Source organism: Calliopsis andreniformis, chromosome 5 (genome assembly GCF_051401765.1).
Source record: "Calliopsis andreniformis isolate RMS-2024a chromosome 5, iyCalAndr_principal, whole genome shotgun sequence".
Lineage (NCBI taxonomy): Eukaryota > Metazoa > Arthropoda > Insecta > Hymenoptera > Andrenidae > Calliopsis > Calliopsis andreniformis.
Window position 1 is genome coordinate 15,426,892 of NC_135066.1, and position 23,188 is coordinate 15,450,079.

At 37.2% G+C, this 23,188-nt stretch overlaps 1 protein-coding gene across 2 annotated transcripts in view; it reads left to right on the top strand.

Moving 5' to 3' along the window:
* The window catches only part of LOC143179297 (protein turtle homolog B), a 77,055-nt gene that overhangs the window by 15,061 nt on the left and 38,806 nt on the right, over nt 1-23,188 (top strand). For both annotated transcript variants that reach the window (XM_076378453.1, XM_076378455.1), the window contains exons 3-8: nt 348-464; nt 6,950-7,153; nt 8,521-8,672; nt 10,181-10,325; nt 17,560-17,690; nt 20,060-20,219. In XM_076378453.1, coding sequence (XP_076234568.1) covers nt 348-464; nt 6,950-7,153; nt 8,521-8,672; nt 10,181-10,325; nt 17,560-17,690; nt 20,060-20,219 — 909 coding nt within the window. The remainder of the gene's footprint in view (nt 1-347; nt 465-6,949; nt 7,154-8,520; nt 8,673-10,180; nt 10,326-17,559; nt 17,691-20,059; nt 20,220-23,188) is intronic.

The window sequence follows — 23,188 nt, forward strand, 5'->3', positions numbered from 1 at the left end:
GCGCCGACGTGCCAAGAGTGGCGTTCCATCGTCCGAGTCGGTTTCAATTCCGCGCGTCTACCCCGAGGGGAAAACAATTTGCATATCATAAGCGTTCCGCGGGCGCTTAAGTGCGCCACGGGGGTGGTAACGGGCAGCCAGATAAGAATAGCAGCCAAAGTGTCTGGCGGATGGCACACGCCGCGCGCGACGCGGATAATTCATCGTCGGTGCAAATTGATTCGCCCCCGCCGAGCCGACCTGCCCCGTCGTTCGCTTGAACGACGAGGGGCGGCTCGGGGTTGACGCTCGGAGGAGGAAAAGAAAACACGAAGGGCAGACGATCTTATTGTGCGGAATTATTACAGTACCGCCGGAGCAGCTTAGCATATTGGACGAAGATGGAAGGTCTCATATTCCCTATTACGTGCTGGGCCCGTACAGCGAGGGCGCCTCTCTCAATATCACCTGCGTCGCTGCTGGTGGTAAGTACTTTCTTCGACATACTCTATTTGTCCCCTACCTAGACGGGGAAAGAAGTTACGCCAAATTTGCTTTGCACAGGCGAGCTAAAATAGCTTGGGTCGTGTTATGCATGGTCGTACCTTTCGGCTGTGATGACCTTACCTTTAACCCTCGGACGAGCGCTGGGTCAAATGTGACCCTGAGTCTGCTGGCATTGCACGGGAATGTAAAACAGTCCGCTGGTTTTGCACAGAAATGTGAAACTGTCTGTTGTCCGAGGTTTAAGTGATGTCAACTGTTTATGTAGTACTGAACAGACATGCTGTAGGTATGACTTACTACTGTACAGCCAAAACAGCTTGAGCGTCTAGGCTGCTGTAACTTGGCTAGGTCTACCTGAATACTTAAGGGAAAATGGCCGAAGTCTGTGGCAGTGTGTGGTGGTATTCTTTTTCCCCGTACAGGTTTTTGGCGACTTGAAGTGCACTACCCTGATCAAGGTTTTTTTTAGTTCTGATAAGGAAATATCGCGAAACGTAAATCTTTGATTTCGACGAAATTTGGAAGGATTAAGGAGCAGCTGAAAATATTTTACATGTATTTTTTTTATCAGCTGTATTTTGCGTTAAAGGGGTGAAAACTACACTCTAATTTGGGGGTTGAAAACATATTTGGTTTAATCTCTCGAAAACTTGCGTGTAATGAAATTGTGTAAATAAGGCGATTACATATTTTTGAATGATTAATTTATGTAAATTCAGTGGATACTATAAGAGCTAATCCCACATCACCAAAATTATACTTTGGTATTTTCTTTTAGAGTAGAATGTATTTTTTTCACCCTCTAACATGATAATCATTAAATCAATTATTTAGTCAAAGCCTATCTGTGTTCAAGTTGCAATGGCTGATACACCTTCTCGTTTCTTTGAAGATCATAAACTAAATAAAATAACTTCAACGACCATGGTCCACCTTTATGGAAAAACACTATAATCTTCACGACACGAAACTTTCAAATATCATTAAGATGCAGTACTATGCAGAAATGAAAACCTTGATGTTTCGTATTTCTTCCCTACACTCACATATTTTGAAACGTCCTGTATATTCGAGAATATTTGCAGCAACATCATATACAGTATGTAACAGCGTAAATAGAAGCTCCCTATATTATAGGGAAAACCTCATAGGAACCGTGTAAAGGGTTGTAAGGTTACTTGTATACTTCGGCACCTCTGTTTACCCCGTTTCTACATCGACTGCATCCCTTTTCGCGGTTTCTTCAGCCCCCTTCCCTTTTAACCTCTCACTCTCCTTCACCCCTGTTTCTAGTTTCGTTCTCCTTCATAGGATTCTTTGATACGTGATACCGAACGCGGCGCGATTGGCAGTTTACTCTTTTGACGTACTAAGGCTCGGGACAATAGGATCTTAGAAACACAAAGGCGCCAGCGCCCGTTTCCTGGAAGATTCTTCAAATTTTCGTTTCTGTCGCCTTTGCCCTCGTCCTTCTTCGGCCGTCCAGTTTATTAGCCACGCGTTTTAAAGCAGTAACCTTATATCTCTTTGGATTTGCATGCGAAAAAGCTTCCCTTTTCTCTTGCCCCCACCCCTTCCATCTTTCCCTTTCTTTCTCCAGGAGGTCGCGTGAGATTACGAGCGCCAGTATCTTCCTCAAAGTGAAATTCATGTCGAGGAGGCTGACTTTTAAATTGATTAATCTAGTGCAAAAGGAGAAAGGGAAAGAGTGAAGGGGATTACAGGGGTTGTAACTCGCGTCGTATATTCTTACGCGTATCTTACGACTGAAATCTCCCTCTTTTTTATTTACACCTCTGCCAGTGAAATACCAATCCGTTGTCGTGCTCGGTTTATTCGCTCTTTTATGTGATCTTATGATCTCGAAGGAAGAAACGCAATGCAGTACATCCTGGTCGTTTATTGGACAGTGGAATATTATCATTATTTCTGCCTTTTTTTTTATTTATTCACTGCATCCAGATTTAAATTTTCTTTGTTAAAGCCTGAGCCTTTTGTATTTATACTTCTAGGAATTTTAGCAGAAGCATTAATTTTTAATGAAACATAAAACATAATCGAATCATTCGATCACTTTTTTTTCAATTTCAGTAAATTCATTTTTGTAGAATATTCATGTTTTGTTTCATCCACAGTTTGTATTCAGTTCTATACTTTTGTTTATGTTCTGCGTTCTCCTTTAAGCAATCAATTTTAAATACTTAAATACTTAGACGAAACTTGATTGCGCAAGCACGATTTCCGCGTGAGAAAATTCCCATCAGCGGCGGGAGAGGAATACAGGGAAGTTGATCGCTTCGGAAGAGGGAAGTATGATTAAAATGAAAACTTAATAGCGCAGGATACTGGCAAAGAAGATGAAGCACGAGAGTTTGTGCATCACGTATACGCGCCCTTACGCGTTTATCTTACCGCGTCTCCTCCATTTGCGCCTTCAGCCCCTTTGAAGTGCAACGCATACGCTCCATAAAGATTTATAAACGAACGCGGACGAACAAGACAAGAGGGAAGCAATGGGGAAGGGTTGTGAGCGAAAGAAGAAAAAACTGCTGCACAGTACTCTTACCGATGAATAAAAGATCGTATCAGAGCTAACAAAATTGAGAAACAGATTTCCTTCTAGACAAGTGTGATGAATGTAAAATCTTTAATTGAATTAATGTATAATTTTTTATGTGTTAAAAAGTAGCAGTGCAAAGAAGAAAAACAAACAGCATTTTTTTAAATGGAATTTCTTAAATATGAATTTCCACATGAAAATTATATGTAGGGGTTAGTTAACAACAATCTCGTTAATTGCATACTCATGAGTCATGTGGTCTACAACTATCGAGGCAACATCACAGAAACATTGAAATATCATTTCATACATCTGTACAATTTTTCTATCCTAAACTAGTATGCAGTATTGCCAGATACCAGTCTTCCAATGATGTCATAAAGGAAGAAAAGGGGGATACATCAAGCAATACAGTCAAATACTATGCGATTCCCCCACTTTTCTACTTTATGACGTCAGTGGAAGACATTTTGTCCCGATATATGGCAATACTATTAGTATGTTCAAATATTTCAATTTTCTTTAAGTGCTCCATTGCAAATAACTCACCCGATAAACAACATAATGTTCACAGTTTCACACTAAATCGTACACTAGCAATCGCATTCACACCTACACCTCTACGTTCTTTTCTTAAGCACTTAAAAAAGGATGACTTACTTCTGTAATTACATAATCTATATTATACTATTTAGTAAAAGAAAAATAATCTACTACTGTAACTACGTAACCTATGTTATACAAGCTGTTTAGCATAGTTTATTTTTAATTTTAACCACCTGTACTATTTACCTTTAATATTTCGTTACTTTCGTTTCATCGCTCTCAATCACTGTACTTTTGTATCTCACCTTAAGCTTTGTCACTCTACAAGCACTACTGTATTACACAAGCACTAATTAGTGTATGTTGCCTGTACCCCATAAGAGGCTACATATCGCGAATAAAATAAAAAAACCGCGTTTACACCTCGCCAGTGGGAAAACGTGCCGCAAACAGCATCGTTACACGCACGGAATTCCTGTCGTTTCTTATTTATTAGAGCATATTTATTTATAAAGAATTGCAGGCCGCCAAGTGGCACAGGGCTCTGCGTGGCATAATCTGGAACACCTTCATTCTCTTTCCGCGGACAAGACGTTATTAAGCTCGCGAGCGTCGCGTGTCGCGGGATATTTTGTCGCGAACCGCTTCCCCGTGAAATTACCGTTTAACGCTCTGTTTCTGCAGTCGAGTATCACGCCGTTTGTTGTCGTTGTCGCGAGACCGTGGAGCCTGGAAATTTCTTGAACGCGCTGGAATAATTCTCCACGAGCGGTTAGCTGTTCGTGCTTCCCGCTCGTTTCTTTCCTGAAGATGCTGGGTATTCGTCAGGGATTAAAGGTTTCTTCTTTTCAGTGACGCTGCCTGGGAGAGCTTGCGTAAATTGCGGTTGGAATCTTCTGTGAATCCTGCTGAACAGTCCTTTCACTACTGCCTGTGTCTGCTATTTTATGGTCTTCTTTAAGGGTGGTTTTAATCATTTTTGCCAACTGTCGGTTTCAAGTTATTGGAAGTTTTCATGTTGGTGCAATAGTATTATGTTCTGAGTTTAGAGTTGTTAGAAGCGGTTCTAAGGGTGGGCAAATTGTTTTAGGATTTGGGAAATTTATTTATTTTGGTCGTCTCAAGAAACTCAGATTTTAGTAAACTATGACATCATAAAATACAACTTTTTTTCACTGTTAGAAGTCAGTGGTACTAAAATTGTTTAAGATCTCAGACTTTGAGGAAAAACGAAAGAAATAGTAATATTATTATTTTCAATTTTAGATCAAAAACTTCCTTAAATTAAATAATTTATCTAGGGTAAGTGTACCTAATACTGAACAGTAGCTATATCTTTAAAAAATGAAACGCAACAAAGTGGCCTAACTGTGAAAATAAAGAAGGAACCCCTGCTGTCACTTTTGCAGTTTGATCACTTTGTTTGTTTCATTTTTTAAACATATGACTAATATCCAGTATTAGGTACATTTTCTCTAGATGTGTTGTGTAAGGATGTTACATAAATCGTGCGAATACAAATTTTATAACAAAAATGACCAACGACTGTTTCATAACCAGCTTGTAAAGCGATAAACTATCTTTCATTAAACATTTTCAACCCACTTGCCTTGCCAACTCCGAGTGCAACAATCTCCATGGCTTTTAATCATTTCGAAACCCATATCACGAGCCCTTCTCATCCTGACGAGCTATCTGCTGATTGGACCGACATGTGTAAACAGAGAAACAATACATAAAAACGAGGGGAGATCTGGCTGCAGTTGCATATAAAACAAAATATATAGAACGAAAATTTGAAATTCCTATTACCGACGCGGCGTTGATTCGCCTCTTTAAATATTTGTATCTCTTCCCCAGTTGTTTATCAACTGAAAAAACACACGACCGACCGCACGCATCGTGGTTTTTCGCGTTCTTCATTTTGTTATTTACGGATAAAAATAACAGAGAAATCCTGTAGTTTCTCGGAAGTCGTGTCATGGGGCACATAGCCAGGGGTTGCGAGCTCTCTGGGGAGCCTAAACACACTTGTACATACAATAATTTCCAATCTTTATGAAACGTTATATTATACTTCCTTAATCCATTAAATGAATAAAAAAATACTGTAGGACTGCTCTTAAAAATTGTCCAATTTTTTTATCGTTAGTAAAGGAAACAAAAGAAGATTAATTATTCTATACTCAGAGAAAGTGATGTATCAAAATCACACAGAGATCGTAAAATTAACTTGAATGAAGTAACTTGATTTTTCAGTAAAAAATTCAAGGAACATAATATACTTAATTATTAACGAGAATCATTTCATGTTTGATTGTTAAATATTATTCCTATACCTTCATACCTCAAGTTTAAAGCTCATATCTTCTCTCACGCTCCACACACAAAATAGATTTACAGAATAATGTTAGAAAAATCGTTCACAAATTTAACATAATAAATATAAACAGAAATATTTTTATACAGGTTCTCTTGTATAAACGAAATTTTATTAAAAATTTCTTCTATTTTAGCTGAAGCAATTTTGACAATCCCACTTTTTTCGTCGATTGTAAATTCTTCTATCGAAGATATCAGTCTTCGCTTTTTCGTCAAAGGGGATGATATATTTTCTTTACTCTCGATATATTTCTGTCCAGAATTATAATATGTTTCGACCGCAATAACCCACGAAATCGAAAGACGCCCCGTGGAAAGGGGGTGCTGCAATAGAGCAAATGTGTTTTCCACCTGGGCGTATTGCAATCGATCACACTGTGCGCTAGATATTGATGTTTCGGTATTTATGGAACCTCACCAGTTCCCTGATCATCGCCGAAATCCTTCCTCCTTCCAGGAGACACGTTTCTTATTACATTGCCACGTTCCACTTATCCAGTTTCGATTCGGGGTCTCTACGAAGAGACTAATCAAAGTGGACATATGTTTTCAAAGCTTTTGAAAAGCAGAGCAGAACTGAATATCGTTAGCTCTTGGGAAATCGATTTACCATAATTAGAAATTATTTCTTCACTATTTGAAAATAATATAATCAAAAATGAACTGAAACTTCTTAAACAAATTATTGAGAAAATTATACAATAATTATTCTGTTTAAACTCCAAAATGTACGTAAATTATTTTACGTAAATTGTATGCATACATTTGGCTGTGTCTGCAAGGGCATGCTATACTTTGCGTATAGAACCACGAATAAAGAAACGAGAAGATTTGAAATCCAGAAGACACACGTCCACCATTTATTGAATTTTTTTACTGAAAATAGTCGAGTCAGCCCGGTTTATTAGACTAGACACTAAAAACGAAAAAAAAGCGCGCTTGGACTCATCTCGTCCTCCTGTTCCGTTCCACCAGGTCGACCGCAACCACGAGTGACATGGTGGCAAGAAAATGCCCTTTTGGATGACACCTACGAAACCGTGGGAACCAAGAGAGTCAGGAACGTGCTACGATTGGAAAAACTGGGTCGTGAACATCTCAACGCGATTCTAACTTGCCAGGCATCGAACAACAACATGGTTGCGCCAATATCTAGTTCTGTCACGCTAAATATGAACCGTGAGTATTTACAGAAATGCTTCCTGGTGGAATTATTGTCAAGATTAATTTTTTGGTAATTTTAATTACTAATGACAAATAGAGATTGAATTCTAAATAAAACAGTAGATATGTAGTTCAAAATTTCTGAGATACTTTAGAGAGTGTTTACTGTTTATCAAAGGAGAATTGTCTAAAATTAAAATTTCTTGTGATAGAAAATTATTAGATAATTGCTGTACCACTCAACAAAGAAAATGTATAAATGAACATTATCTCTGTAGATTATAAATCTACTTTATAAAAAACTTGTAATGGTACTCTGTGTATAATTTTAGTATTAAAGTGCTAATTTTTACAAACTTAATGTACATAATCAACCTCGGTTAAAACTGAATAATACATTTGAATAACAGTTGGTAAATTTATCTTCACCTTTATAAAGAAAACTATGTAAAAGACTTACCAATAATATTGATGAAATCGTTCTTTACCTTCAAGCAGTTAGTTTATCTACTTCTTCGTATTCCCTTTGCATTATTCAATATCCAAGCAATCTGTAACAATTTCAAATAATCACGAGAACAGTCCACGACTCGCAGAACTCTTCTCGCGTATTATACAGGATGATTCCAGTAACTAAGACGGACCACAAATCTGTTCTTATTGAACTTAGAAAAAACCTTCATTTTTTTCACAGACACACCAATTCAGGTGCAAAATGCAACTGCACTTTTCTTTTTAATTTTCTAAAAACATGAAATATCTCAGAAAATATTGATTTTAAATGACTTCACTTTGTAAAATTTAACTCTGAACAAATAACAAAAAATCGTTGAATTCTAATTAAGAAGAAAACACAATTGCATTTTTTTTTTTGATTCTCCAAAAACATGAAATATCTAAAAAATATTGATTTTAAATGACTTCACTTTGTAAAATTTAACTCTGAACAAATAACAAAAAATCGTTGAATTCTAATTAAGAAGAAAACACAATTGCATTCTTCTTTTTGATTCTCCAAAAACATGAAATATTTAAAAAATATTGATTTTAAATGACTTCACTTTGTAAAATTTAATTTAGAACAAATTAAAAAAATCGTTGAATTCTAATTAAGAAGAAAACACAATTGCATTCTTCTTTTTGATTCTCCAAAAACATGAAATATCTAAAAAATATTGATTTTAAATGACTTCACTTTGTAAAATTTGATTTAGAACAAATTAAAAAAATTGTTGAATTCTAATTAAGAAAAAAATGCAACGGTAATTAACTGTGAAAAAAATTGTGCAGCGATTCCAATTGGAATGTAGTCACAGTCCCCCAAATTACTGGAGTGATCTTGTATAGTTGCTAGAGATTAATGAATTATATTTGTGTTTCAGTGAAGCCATTGTGGGTCCGCATGCAAGGCGAGAACCGTCCATTTAGTGCTGGCACCACGTACGAAATAGGCTGCGAAGTAGTCGGAGCGAGGCCAACGCCAAAAATCGTCTGGTCTAAAGGAAGCACTACGCTGAGGAACGCGCGGCAGACGGTAAATCTCCGTTAAATTATCTACCTAACGTTAATATACAGGGTGCCTCGTGATACGTGAGCATTGCCCCGAGGGTGGATTCGGGGAACGAGAAAATAAGAGAGGACTCCTGCAAATACAGTTAAATATTATTTGAGGAAATATTTAACTTCATTGCGCATATTTGCCTTGAGCAAACGGGGTTGAAAATAAAATGTCAACCTTCAGTGAGCATTTATTAGCAGAGAATGAGGAAATTTAATTGTCTGCATGAAAAAAATCCCTTTGGTGATTAATTCGAGATACGAGAATCCCTTGGAAAACTAAAATATCATATGTTATACTTTTTTTTTTAAATTATAGTGACACTAGACATGTTTCAAAGTATGCACAATTATACTACAGTTAAATGAATATCATTCAAAAAGAATAGACTGCGGAGTTTTATGCATTTATGGAAATTTAAAGTGAAAAGTTAGAGAATGCATATATTATTCAGAACTGTAGAAAATATGAAAAATAAGGTACAAATTATGGTATTTGAAAGATGAAACCAATTTTTATGTACCTTCCAGTCCTTTAACTGTGTTTATAAAAATATGAAATTGCATAAAAATCCGCAATCCAATAATGAAGTACATCAACATCATTCACTGTTGTTACGAAAATGAAATTATTATATTCAGTAAAATATTAATTAAAATCACACTGGACCAAAATCATGACTCGTACAAAGAATTTTCCATTACTTGTTTATTCTATTATTGTGTCCATATTTTTTGAAATGTCCTGTACAAACTGAAACTGGAAACGAATAACATATGATCTAGGACGAATCAATCTATGACCACCCCAGTGAAATGTAGAGACCCAATATCGAAATAATAGAAATTGAATAGGAATTCAATAACGCTTCCTATCGAATTAACAGTCGATTAATACGGGCTCCACCAACTTTAATTGCATTTAGAGTGAAATCATGTTATCGTCAGAGGCAACGAATAATCATCAGTTCGAACCGCCAAAGCGAATTGAATCCCCCTTGGTGTGGCAGAAAAGCTGGTCGTCGAGCAACATACTTGAAATTATTTCACCTCGAAGTGGTCCCTAGCACAATATTTACCTTCCATAAGGCTCAATTATCACGCCCGTCAGAAGGAGCACCGAGTGACAGAGATTCCCCAGCGCTTGATGCGCAGAGCTCAATTTATCCTAAGTAAAAGACGATAAAGATGTCAGGAAAGAAGAAGGAAAAGAGAAATCTCTTAAAACGAAGCAATCTCTTCATTATAATATTTCTCACCGAGCCCTGATTCTTCGGTCAATATTTTTCGAGCGACTGACACTTTTATCCAAGCTAAATCTCTAGACGCCTCGATCAACCCCGCGGACTCCTCCACTTCTGGTGGTGCGCCGCGGTTTCATGGAACTAAGCCTCGCCCTCGACGACTTTGTTTTTTCTACGACCCCGGTCTGATTACCAGGACCGTTCGGTAAACTGTTTTAAATTCATGAAAACCGTGTCGCAGATGAGCCCCGACAACAACGTCACCGCTAGCATTCTCACCTTCGTACCGAGCATCGAGGACGCTGGGAAGTTCCTCTCCTGCCACGGCAACGTACCGGATATCCCGGATTCCGAGATGGAGGACGGATGGAAGCTCGACATATACCGTGAGTGTTGCCTTAGAAATTTCATATAAATGTAAAACCCCAACCCACTTTCAAGACACTTCCAGGACAGGTGGAAGCTTTGACGGGGTAAATAGCTTCGAGTGTTTGACGCTTGTCTTGGGAGACATACGTATAAGTAGCTGTATCGTTTCCCTCCCCTGAATTCATGCTTACTGTATGATAAATTGAGTCTTTAAGGTATATTCGGTTTGAGTGTGCGCCCTTTGTGACGAAAAATAGATTGAAGAACTGAGGATAGAAATTACCTATAATTCATGTAGGTTTATCATGATTTCTTACTGATGATTTCATATGGCTTCAAAATTTCTAAGAGTATCTATGACACTTTGTCTACGTATAGCAATCTATGTTGTTTAGGAATTTAAGCAACTAATTTGGAATAAAATATAAATATGTTATTTGATTCGTATGTGTACAACTATTAATTCTCTTAACTCTTTAAAATTCTTTTATAATTATTAATTAGTACAGAAATGTCTAAAGCTCGCATGAAATGTGTCTGACTTGGAACCTTATTCTACAGCCGCAGGCACGTCAGTGGAGTAAGTCAACAGAGCTAGACAAGTAGAATTTACTTCTGATTTTTATAAATTTTTGGATCCATATTTCACTTCCAACAATTAAGTAATTGGTCAGACTTTTCCGAGAAAAAAGTTTTATAAATTTTTAATGAAATCTAGTACGATAAAATAAGCCCTGTAAAAGTTAAGTAGATGATTAATCGAAATCAATATGTGTGGAATCTGATAAAAATTCTGCTCGTTAAACTACATATTTTATCGAGCACACATACGATTTGTCTGACACATAGTATGGTGATACTACTTAACCTTTTCTGATCATATATGTATATCTACTTGCTGTTGTGTATGGATCTGTGGTTATTGTGCGTATATGTTTTAACAACGTATGTGACCGAGAGCAGTTATATCATTGTCTGTTTGTCTAGTCAGAAGTTAGATACACTAGTTACTAGTTGTCTGACCACATACATAACTTTTGTATACATATAATCAAAAACCTACTATTACGTGTATATAATCAGATCAAGTAGAACAAGTTTCATTTATAATTTGACAAAATATAACACGGTTATTATAATCAATCATAGTCAAACAATAGAAAATATATACATAGACATCGAAAGTGTTCTTTATCAGTTATATTTACGATAAAAAAGTAGTATGAAAATATTCAGAAAAAATATTTAATCGATCATAAATTATAAAAATCTGCAACAAGGGTTACAAATTAGAAGAATCGAAATTTCTTTCTGATACTTATTAGTGGAAAATGTATCGTGAACCTAGGAAAATCATTTCTTCCCTTTTGAGGCGTTTTGTCCAGAGGAAAACCAGCTACACGACTGTCCAATAAAAATGAAATACGATCGATGAGTGATTTATTACGTCGCAGCACGGAAACGTAATTTAATTCCAGTAATCGATAGGAATCGATTAGAATCTAACACTGATTGTTTTTGCGCCACATGGGGGAAACAGATTTTCCCAGCTTCCACGCTTAGGCTTCTCGGGGTCAAGAAACCTTTGAATCGAGTTATTGCTTCACATGTTTATTTGGGTTAATGAGAACTGTAATTGCTTCTTTTAGAATACCTGACGAATACTCTCATGAAGATACTTCTGTCTATAAGCACAAGTAATTTCATCGCGATTATCTCTACTACCGCTCTATGGACAATGGCAGTTTTTCCTTTATCCCTCCATTTTGCACAGAATAAAGATAATGGACTACTTCTATATTATTATTTTTACTTTTACATCCTTGCTACTATGCCTACGCCATTACAGCTACTTTTGCGCCACTTTAACTTCTCTTTTTTAAAGGAAAAAGAATTTATTATACAGGGTGCTCCAAAATATGTGACAGTGTACAGTGCTTCTCATATGGTACTACTAAAGACATACATATTTTTACTTTAATTTATACTTTACCTTCAATTTAATTATCCTAACATAAATCCTACGATTACATCTAAGTAATATTTCTTAGCAGTAAATCACACGTTTTCTAATTTCCTCGCAATTGCACCCATCTCCTCGAGCAATGAATTTTCACCCTCGTTAAGTCCTTCATTCTAGACACTTCTTTGGTCTTATACGGCCTATTTCGTACCAAATAATCATTCCTCTGTAAATTTCCGCTCTAGTACGATTCACAGTACTTAAGAATCTATGGACAACGAGCCTCCAATATGCTGCCTTACAATGGAACCAGTCGCCTTGGCAAACAACCAGAAGGTTATAAACTAAACAGAAACGGTTGGATCTGGGACGATAGCGATGCCAAATATTTAGAGTGAAATTCCTCGAAGTACATTTTTGCAAGGCCCATTCGTGTTCACGATTGCATCATTCAGGAGACTGAAATATTATCAGCGTGTTACCACTTCTCACGAAATCGAAGAACCTTAATCCCCCTTTCGGCTTGCTTTCCCTCCCCCTTTTTTCTGTCCTCTTTAAATCCTGCATTTTAATCAGTATTAAATTTCAATAAGTTAATTATGCAGAGAGGAAACTGTATTAATTAATCATACACTCGTGGAAAACACACATCTTTTGCACGACACAAATAGATAATACAGATTTTACACATTATGAATTAAAAGATCGTTGCTGGCGATGGATTCATATAGTTATGGCTTATGGTGCAATAATTGAAATACAATAAATTTGAATTGAATCAATAAATACAATATATTAGAATTGAATTAAAAATAAAATAGAATTGAAATACAATGGAGATAAATGAAACAACAAAAATAGATGAAATATAGAAATTCAAAAGAGTGGGGAAAGTAGAAAGGTTAGTTATTGCACATGAAATTTTGTTTAGACCTCAATACTTGGGATTTTATGTAATATGAAGTATCTTAGACTATATAGTATACATAGTCCACGTGAAATTAAGTGGAGAGTTTAAGTCATCATTCTACTGATTTCGAATTCAGTTAAAAAATATGGAGCTTTAAATTTCACAATTTTTAAACTGGGCTCGTCCTATTCTACCTTTCTCTGGTTAAAAATATTAATTCTATGATACTACTATTCTTAAACTCCGTACTCAAGTTAAAACTCATCTGCTCCCAACACTATTCCCGATCACTATTTATACACAATCCAAGTATCATCTCGTGGTACATCAACGAGCTAAAAAAATAACAAAATGTATAATGACTTCATCAAAACCTTGCAGCTTAAGGGTAAGTCCGTAAACCGTCATTCTAAACGCTCTCCAGGATTCAAAATAAGAAGAACGAGCTAAAATCGGGGTCAATAGTATAGCAGGGACCAGGGACCCTCCTCAGTCAGCTGGATCCCACAGCCCAGAACCCGCGCTGGCTTCACGCTCGATCTCCGCCTCGCTATTAGAAAGAAATCCTCTGCGCCATGGCCGTTCGATATCGCTTCTTCTCGATGAAAACCAGCGGCTAGGTGGAGGCAGCGAAGGAAAAAAAAAAGAGCAGGATCCGTGAAAGAGCCTTCGCGATATCGATTCACGACGTTCGCCAGCTTTTGCTTATGATTTCTCCAGCCTCCGCGGAACGCGACCAGTGGCACGATTCCATCGAGCAAATCCGATAATTCCGCCGCAAGACTCGTGCTCACGATAACGAGTAAATTTTCCCCTATTTTTTCCCCTCGTCATCCCTCCAATCCCTCACCCTCTCTGTCCTCGGGTGAAATTACCGCGCGATAGAGGAAAAACGTTGGACCAAAGGGGAGCGAACCAATAAACAGTCGAGAGGGAGGGAGGTGGGAAAAAAGGGGGGCGCGAGTCGCTGAAGGTACGAAATCGTGGTTTTCAGGCGAAACGCGAGACTTGACTGGGGAAAAATGAACGAGACGGACCTGTGGGACCGTCGACCAGGAGGAGGGAGACAGGGGAGGGGGTTGGACGAATGGAAAGGAGGGAATCGAGGAAACGAGAGAATCTTTAGCCGCGGATCGGCATGTACCATTAATTTTCGCGGGGCTGAGCTGATCCCCAGTTATCCTCCTCTATCCTCCGAAGGTTCGTTCTTCTCTGCCGCCTCGGCCTGGGAAAAACTTTTATATTGGACAGTGAAATCACGGCGTTAATCTCCGGCAACCGTGGCGGGAATTGGAGGCCTGCGTAACACTGGGTTCGTTATGGAGATTTCGCGTGGTATGAGTGGCACGGGGTATCGCAAAATTTATGGCCGCGTTCTGTGCATTGAAATCGAGGCGAATTCGCTGGGAAAGGGGATGAGTCTGTGGGTATTTCCTAGGTCAAAGTTGTTTCAAGGCAAGTCAAATTAAGGTTCAAGTTTCATGTTAAATGAAAGAAATTTTAACTTTGAAGCTTATGAAGGTTGGGAGAAAGGGAGTTGCTTAGTCCTGAAGTCGATGGGAAATATGAAGCATTGAGTGCAAAAATAGACCAAGCTACATTTTTTCCGAAATTGAATTTCTAGCATTAAGTATCCCAATACTTAAATGCTTAAGATGTCAAATATACCAGTAAGTGAAGAACCTGAGATCCTAATACCTTAATTATGGGATCCCAGAGACTGAAGACACTATTTTATGACACTAATTTTAATTTTTCATCAGATTACTTAATACATTAGAATTTAAAATTGAATTCTAAAATTAACGTGAGTAATTAGGTATTGGGATATGTTTAACTGCTGGGACATTTATCTTAATTTAGTACAAAGAAACTCTATATTTTAGATTGCCAATTTTTTCAATTTTTCCGAATAATGGGATTAATTATTGCTCTTAATGCTTCATATTCTTATTGCTCTATTTAAATCTGTAAAATATTTATAACCCTGTTACTTGCATAATTGCTGTAGGTTGATATAAAATCTATAGCTATACTCCATGATAAAATTGAGATACTATAATTCACTTGAGTCCTACTTGAAAGAAATGTTAATTGTGTTAGAATTCTATGAATCTTCATGCATTTGCAGAAAATTTAAGTAGACAAAAAAATTCAATCTGCGCACAACATTCCAAATAATACAACACACAACAATAATAAATGTGCCTTTAATAGGTTTACCACAATGAGCAAGTAAAACAGAATACTATACTCCTAAAAAACGAAAGAGAGATAGAAAAATACAAAAATAAGTAACACAATTAGCTAGAAACTGATGTAGTACTGCAAATTTCAGCATAATCAGCTGCTACTAAATCCAACCCAGAAATAGAGCAAATTCTCAGAAGAAAAGACAAATGGCAAAAATCTTTATTTATAATCTGTCTATTGAATCGAGAGAACAAATGACAGTTCGCATGATCACATGGGACAGAGTCGAATTCACAGATTTCCCTACATTTCACAGAGACCTTACAAATTATGTTCACATCTATTTCTTTAATATTAATTTGTCCACTTTAACATGATAATCTGAAATTTTTCGTTGTTGATATCAGTATACCTAATTAACAAATAAATAAAATGCAAGGTTACACTTCTCCAGGCATATCTAAGAAAGTATGCATTTGCATAAACAACCACAGTCTACTTACTTTTTAACGACTCCTTGTCAATAGCAATGAGACGTAGACTGTAAGAGTCGCGTTCCACATTGTCTTATCGAAACTGACGTCAAGGAAAGACTGCTTTCAAGAAATGGAAGAGATAACGAGAAGCTTCTACCAAGAACACACTGTATTCTCAAACACTTACTTACCGCGACCACATTAACGAGCTTATTGAGGCTCACCATGGCAACGAGACTCGAGCGAAGACTGCCTACTGTGCGGACGTGCATTACCAGGAAGGTATTGATATTCGATCGCTTCCGTGGCATCGAGACGACGCCAACCGTTCATCCTCGGAAGAGTCCAAGGAACAGCATTGTGTGATTAAGCCGAGAAACGTTAGTTCAGTTTGGTTTAGCCGTCTGATCTCAGGCGGATCGCCTAGAGCTACTTGGGTCAGGGATTAGCGGGCAAAATTGATTTTACTGCTGCCAGAGTTATCGGTCAATGTTGTATCGGATGGAGGCTGAAGTTAAATTTGTTTGTGTTGAAAACGACAGCAGGTAATGGTTTGTTGGTCAGACGAACCCTGTTTACTATATAAACGTGTAATCGAGGTTGGTTAATGCACAAATCTTCTGGCAATTGAGATTTCCCTTGTTTCGCCGTCTTTTTAGTACCTTGCGCAGATAAACTGCTGGTTAAACATTTGAGATCACTTTGCGGGAGAATGAAAACGTTGAAGTGGTTTGCTGCAGATATTAATTTTTATGAAGAAGAATTATTAAGAGTAATGTAGGATCATATAAGATTTAACCTTTGTTTACACAATCTGCAATAACTTTGACTGCTCGGGTTACTCAGGAAATTATGATGCTATATAAACGTAGCGCAAAATGTGCTATATAAATGGAATACGTATAAAGAAAACTTTAGACAAAGGGCTGCACAGATTTGAATTTCAAAACAGAGTATACCTCCCAAGATAGAAATACCAGCAGATCCAGATCAAGGGGAACGTAAAATAATAATATGATATTACGCTACCTCTACAATATTCAAAAATCAAATACATACATACTTACTAGAAAAATAGAATACGTTTTATAATCACATTGCTTTCCTTTAACGTATTTCATTGAAATGCAAAGTAGAAGAATTTTTCTACTGTTCCAAGAAGTTCTAATCAAAAATCCTAATATAAAATGATAAACGAAAATTTCCCTCTAATATAATAATATAATCTAATATAAGAATACAATTGTTATATAATAATATAATAAATTATTCCACAAATATTTGTATACAGTATCTACAAACTAGCGACAGCTATTTTATTGTATTGACTATTCTATCTAATATTTTCATACTACTGTACATCCATTTATTGTGTATTAGATTACACATCTAAGAGCATAGTTAAGGTCAAAACACCACCATAAACCCCCATCAATTCCCATACAAAAGGATCCCCCTCCAGGAACCACATTCCTATCAACCACCCTCCCATACTCACCCTCGCAATAGACCTCAATTACACATCTCCAATCATCGATTAAACCCGACCCACACATAATATCCGACCACCTGGAGGCCCAACACACAATAACTCTCCCTTTTCTTGCACAGTGGCGTCCTGCCGCGTGCCTCTGCAATTCCCATCGCGCAAAACATCCGACCACTTCTTACAGGGCTCATATCTACGCTAACGTTCCCTGAACTTTCAGACGAGCCAGTGGTTACGCTCGAGCTCGGGAGCAATTTGAACTTGAGCGCAATCCGTGAGGGTATCGACGTCTACTTCGAGTGCAACATCAAGTCCAATCCGTGGGTTTACAAGGTCTCCTGGCGGCACAACGTGAGTCCATGCTCCGCTTCCGCTCCCCCATCGACGACGACGACGTACCTCGCTATGGAATAACGAATCCGCGTCGCGGAATCGATAACTCGGGCATGGCAGGAGTTTCAGTCGGAAGCTTAATCAGGGGACGAGATAAGGGCAAACGCCGCGCACCTGTGACGCGAAGTTTCCGTTTAAAATTTACATGCTGATAACAGCGTAAGCGTTCTTTGAACCAACGGCCTGCGTCCACGTCGATGAGAAATTTATCAGAGAATTTCGAAACTGTTGACGTAACCATCGTGGCCGAGCTTCGCGGCGGTCAAAGTTATCCTTCTGCCCGTTCTGGGAACGAGAGGCTGATCAAAGGGAATATTCTTAATCAGATACAGTAAATATGCTAATATCTGGATGCTTAACCTCTTCGCCTACAATTTTTTTTCGGATTATAATCACCTTTGCTGTCGATCGGAAAGGGCTGAGTATCCCAAACTGCCAACCACAGAGCTTACGTTAAGCGAACATAGATCCTTCACGCGATAGTGCGTGATCGGTTATTTGAGAAAATGTTCTTATCACGCGTTATCGCGTAATCGGCAGCGAAGGTATTGTTAAGAGTGAACGAGTCAGATTCGAGAAAGGTGAAGGGGTTAAGAAGTTGAATTTTCAAGTAAGTGGACAATCAAATATTCCGACCAGGGATGGTATGAAACCTACTGTCCAGTGACGTCACGAGATGGAAAGAGAATTTATCGAATGGGGTGAGAATTGCCCCACCAACCAGTGATTGCTAAGAGTCCCCACCTCGGTCGAAAAGTTCCCTTCTACCTCGTGACGTCACTGGACAGCAAGTTTCATAGCATCCCTGGTCTCGACACATGAATTGCGTTGCTTTGCATAGCTTCGAAGTATTGGACAGTCTCTAAATTTAAAAAATTATATCTGCACTTTTAGCTGGGTAAAATATTAATAAAAGCCAGTATTGTAATTTCAGGAATTTTTTCATAATTAATTTCATAAGTTGATCTTGAAATTGCCTGTACAAGCGAAAATACCGCCTAAATTGGACACCTTTTATACCTGGAATTCTAAAAAACCTGTATAATCTAAATTCCATGTTTCCCCAAATTTAATCAATTTTGTCTTATTTTTCATCTCACAACGTGAATTTTGACTTTCCTAAACTTTACAGCCCTCTCTGAGAATTACACTTATTACAGTATAAGCTGGAGGTACTCTGGCAGTATATTTTTATCATTCCACAGTACCTGGAAATTTCATGACTCTTTCAAAGAATGTAAAACTAGAAACTTCTAAGTACCAGCCCCGAAGTAAAATTTAGAAACCTACCTCCCTTCAGAGTAAATTAATTGTCTCCTCGAAATAAGCGAAACAAGATGAACCATAAAGTACAATTTACTTTCAACATTTAAATAGAAGCATATCAGTCATCTGCGCGATCTCACGACGACTTTGTCGCTTTTGTCGAAATCTCATGTCACAACGAAACCTTGTAAAGGAACATAATTTCATGGTGAGCAGAATCTCTGGCCTAGAGAAGGAGGAAAGGAAGATTTATTTTAAACGAATGCAGACGGTGGTCCCTTTGTGTCGGTATATTGCGCAAGTTCCATAAATATTTCTTCTCGCGCCTTGGATCATAATGTCATTGTGGGTGCAGAAGAACGTCCAAGACGCGCTTGCAGCGTTCTTTGTCGATTCTTCGTTTGATAAGAGGGAAAACAGGACAGGGGAATATTTCCACCAATGGCGATGTGTTTCAAGGAAATTCAAAGGAACTTTCCAACATTGAAGAAAAAAGGAGAACGGACGATATCATCGCGCTGGAACGTTGAAAGATTGAAAAACTATCGACAATGCCTCTTCCCGGTCTTTCTCATTAAAGCTGCGATTACGCATATGCTGTCTGCGAATAAATTAGTTGGCGGAGAACAATAAATCACGGGGGTTGAAATAAATTACCTGTCGATATTTAGAAAAAAGGAAGGGTCCATTTATTCGTCGTCGTCGTTTAATGGGAACGTACAGAGTGTTCAATAATTGATAAGACAAAATTTAAAAAATGCTCTAAGTAATACATTGTTTTTACTATTTTTCTTTTTTTGGTATTAAAGTTTGAAAAATTAGTGGACAAGTACGTAATTGTAAATCCTGGTAACCTGAAATTCGGAGGTTCACAGATGCTTTCCATCAATATTTTTAAGCTTTAATACCTAAAACACAGAACTGTGGTCATAATTTGATTAGTCTCAATTTTTGTTTTATTTTCTCGTATCAATAAGAAAAACTTTAAATTTTCTCTTATCTGTTATAGAATACTCTATATTTTTTAGATGAGACAACTTATTTGAATCTTGCGTTCACAGGGCAATCCACTCTACCATAATCCTGCGACAGGAACGATAATCAGTAACCAAAGTTTGGTGCTGCAAAGCGTGACCCGCAGCAGAGCTGGAATCTACACATGCATTGGCAGCAATCAGGAAGGCGACGGAGAAAGCAACCCTTTGAATCTCGACATCAAATGTGAGTACACTGGTTGTTTATTTTTCAGCCAAGTCCTAACAATTAGGTACTGTTCGAAATTCATATAGAATTATAGTTTATTGACTGTATAGTTATTTTAAATCCAGAGGGTGGTACACTGTCACCCACCAAATGCGAATATGCTCGAACTTTATTAATAAGAATTAATCTTATATTCAAAGATGTTATATTTAAGAATTGCTTTTTGTTATTCTCAATTAAATTATAGAGTGGAGTCCAACTGAAAATTAGTTATTAAATCAGCAAGAAAATTAATTACAAATATAATTTTTAATAGAACGATAAATTTTCACTTCAGGTCATTAAAAAGATTGAAGAATACTTGAAAAATTGTTAAGAGAATGATTAGAGAAACCTTAGAACTATCATACACAGAGTTATTGAGAATACCAAATCTAACACAACTCCTCTCAAAAATCTACCAATAAACCTGTTAAAGTTACATTCAACAATTAACATTCGCACAATTCAGAAACTCTTTCTACAATAGGAATTCGAATAATACTACTGATTATATTTTACTACAATAACCAAATGGCATACAACCAGATGTAGAGGGTCTCTTAAGAGGTGCACTTCGCGTGCAACGAAGTGGATGACTGCCATTTCTACTACGTCACAAAGATATTTAGGAAATAAAATTCTTTCTGGGAGCTCAACGAACCGGAGATTGTTACGATTGCAGCTTTACGTACTTATGCTTGCCCATACACGGGGGTGAAACGAATTGTAGAGAACGCAAGAGCGGTGCACTGTGGCCACTAAAAGCGCTTAAGGAAACCGACTCGGAACAACATGCTTTTACAGTCTGATGAAACATTTAGCAAGAAACGCCCATAAACCTAGAATCCACCCACTTTCATGAAACACGCACTGTAGAACGCGATACTATTTGTCACAGTACCTTATTTTGCATTGACAAGCTCTTTTTCTAAGTTCCTGCTGTCTTCTATTTTCAATGGAGTCAGAATAGTAGAAACATGTAAAGTCTTGTAATGTCATTCCTAATACGATTATAAGAGAATTTTACAATGCCCTTTTTGGTAAAAATTGATTGAGTAGTATAAAAGATGGAATTTTTTATTTAATTATACAAAATTAAGTTTGAGAAGCGAGGATATTTACTGTGGGTGAAATTTTCAAAGAGAATTTACGTGTTTTTCCAAAGCTCTCCAGATTTCGATTTTATCAAATCTGCTGGGAGACCGAATCGCAACGTTCCCGTTCAACGTCGATTTCGCTTTCAATTTACAGCACTCCAATTCCAAATTTCCTCACTCGCCAGTACCCAGATATTTTGTAAGTTCTCTCGCTTGGTCCATTCAGGAATGAAGTTTCAGACCAAAGTCAGATGCACTCGCTCTAATTTTACCCGGAGAGACTTTGATTTTATCCAATTTATTAATCTATCTAAGACTCCTCCTTTGTAGTTATTCGTGAATGTAGTAATGTAAGACGTTCTATTATCTATGATTGTAAAGTACATAGTAATTTGCTCGGTAATGCTTTGATAACAGTGAGTGTAGGTTCTTATCTGTTAAAATTATATTGAACTTAGATAACAGTGATATCGTACAGAGACTCAGTAGTTAATGAATTCAATTTTGAGGAACCAAAACGTATGAAAACCAAGTAATTTTGATTTGAACTGGAACTAGAATGAAATAGCTTGAATTAACATTAAAATTATTATATTTTGACCTAATTTGAACTAGGAGGTATTATATCTGATCTGCTTCCCAATTTAAATTGAGTTGAAGGTAATTAAATACCCACTAATTTTGAGTGAAATTGAAACTGACATCAAATGAAACTGAAGCCGAGTCGAATATAGTAGAATTAAAATTAGGAGTAGTGCAAATTTATATAGGACTTGTTTAAATAACTGTAAACTAACTTTCAATTAAAGGTAAACCTAATCCAAATATCGGAGCTATACCTATGAGGTGTTAATGTGAGACATTTTCAAAGACTAGTTGAAAAACAATTTATGTACCTAATAAACAACTGCCCAGGGATAGAGGAAAGTAGACTAAGACGAAGGGGGTGGACAAGACAGAATACTAATATTTTTCTTAGATAAAAGATACAAGTAAGTTGAGATCGTAGGACATGGGTCTGAGGCTGTGGTTACAGTGGATACATTTTCTGACGAATATGTTTGAGCTATCCTATGAACTAAACAAGTTCAGACATATTCGTCAGAACATCAGTTCCTCAGAAAACGCATCCGCTGTAAGCACAGCCTAAGCAATCCTTAGTCAGTTCATGATCGACGACAAACTTATAACGATCTCAACTCATTACTGCCTCTAATTGATGGAATTTGGCAATGGATATTTACAAAGGATGAAGACCACTTTCTTTCATTCAAACAATTATATATTACACGTGTGTATCGGCTGTCGAAACAAGAAGAGAGTCTTTAACAAAACTCAAAGGGATCAACACACTACAATGATAGTCACGTGATTATATATAGCTTATATAACTCTACTAAAGTAAAGATATCGAAATTAGTCTGGTTCTGACATAATCTTAAAAAAACATTATTTTTCCTTCTTACCCTGCTTCCCCTATTCAGTTTTTCAATAATATAATATCTTGTATAGAGAAACTATTCCTCATTCTATTTCTAGAGTTCAGTGTCTGTCAATTCCCTTCCAAAACCATCTCACTCCAACAAGCAAATCTAAAGGTGTAGAATCAGTCGTGCAAACATAGAACGTTGAAGAAAAATATACGCAGCACATTCGAACAACAAAATGTTGCTCTTGTTGCCTCAGTGGAACCACACATTAACACGTTCCATGCTCAACTTTGGATTAGCGAAATTGTCGAAAAAGTTTTGACACCACCTGACTCCAGGTTAACAGTTTTCCAAGGTCACCAGTTCACCACGATACATGTATCGACGTAGCGCAAAACGCGTTCACACCTCGAAATGC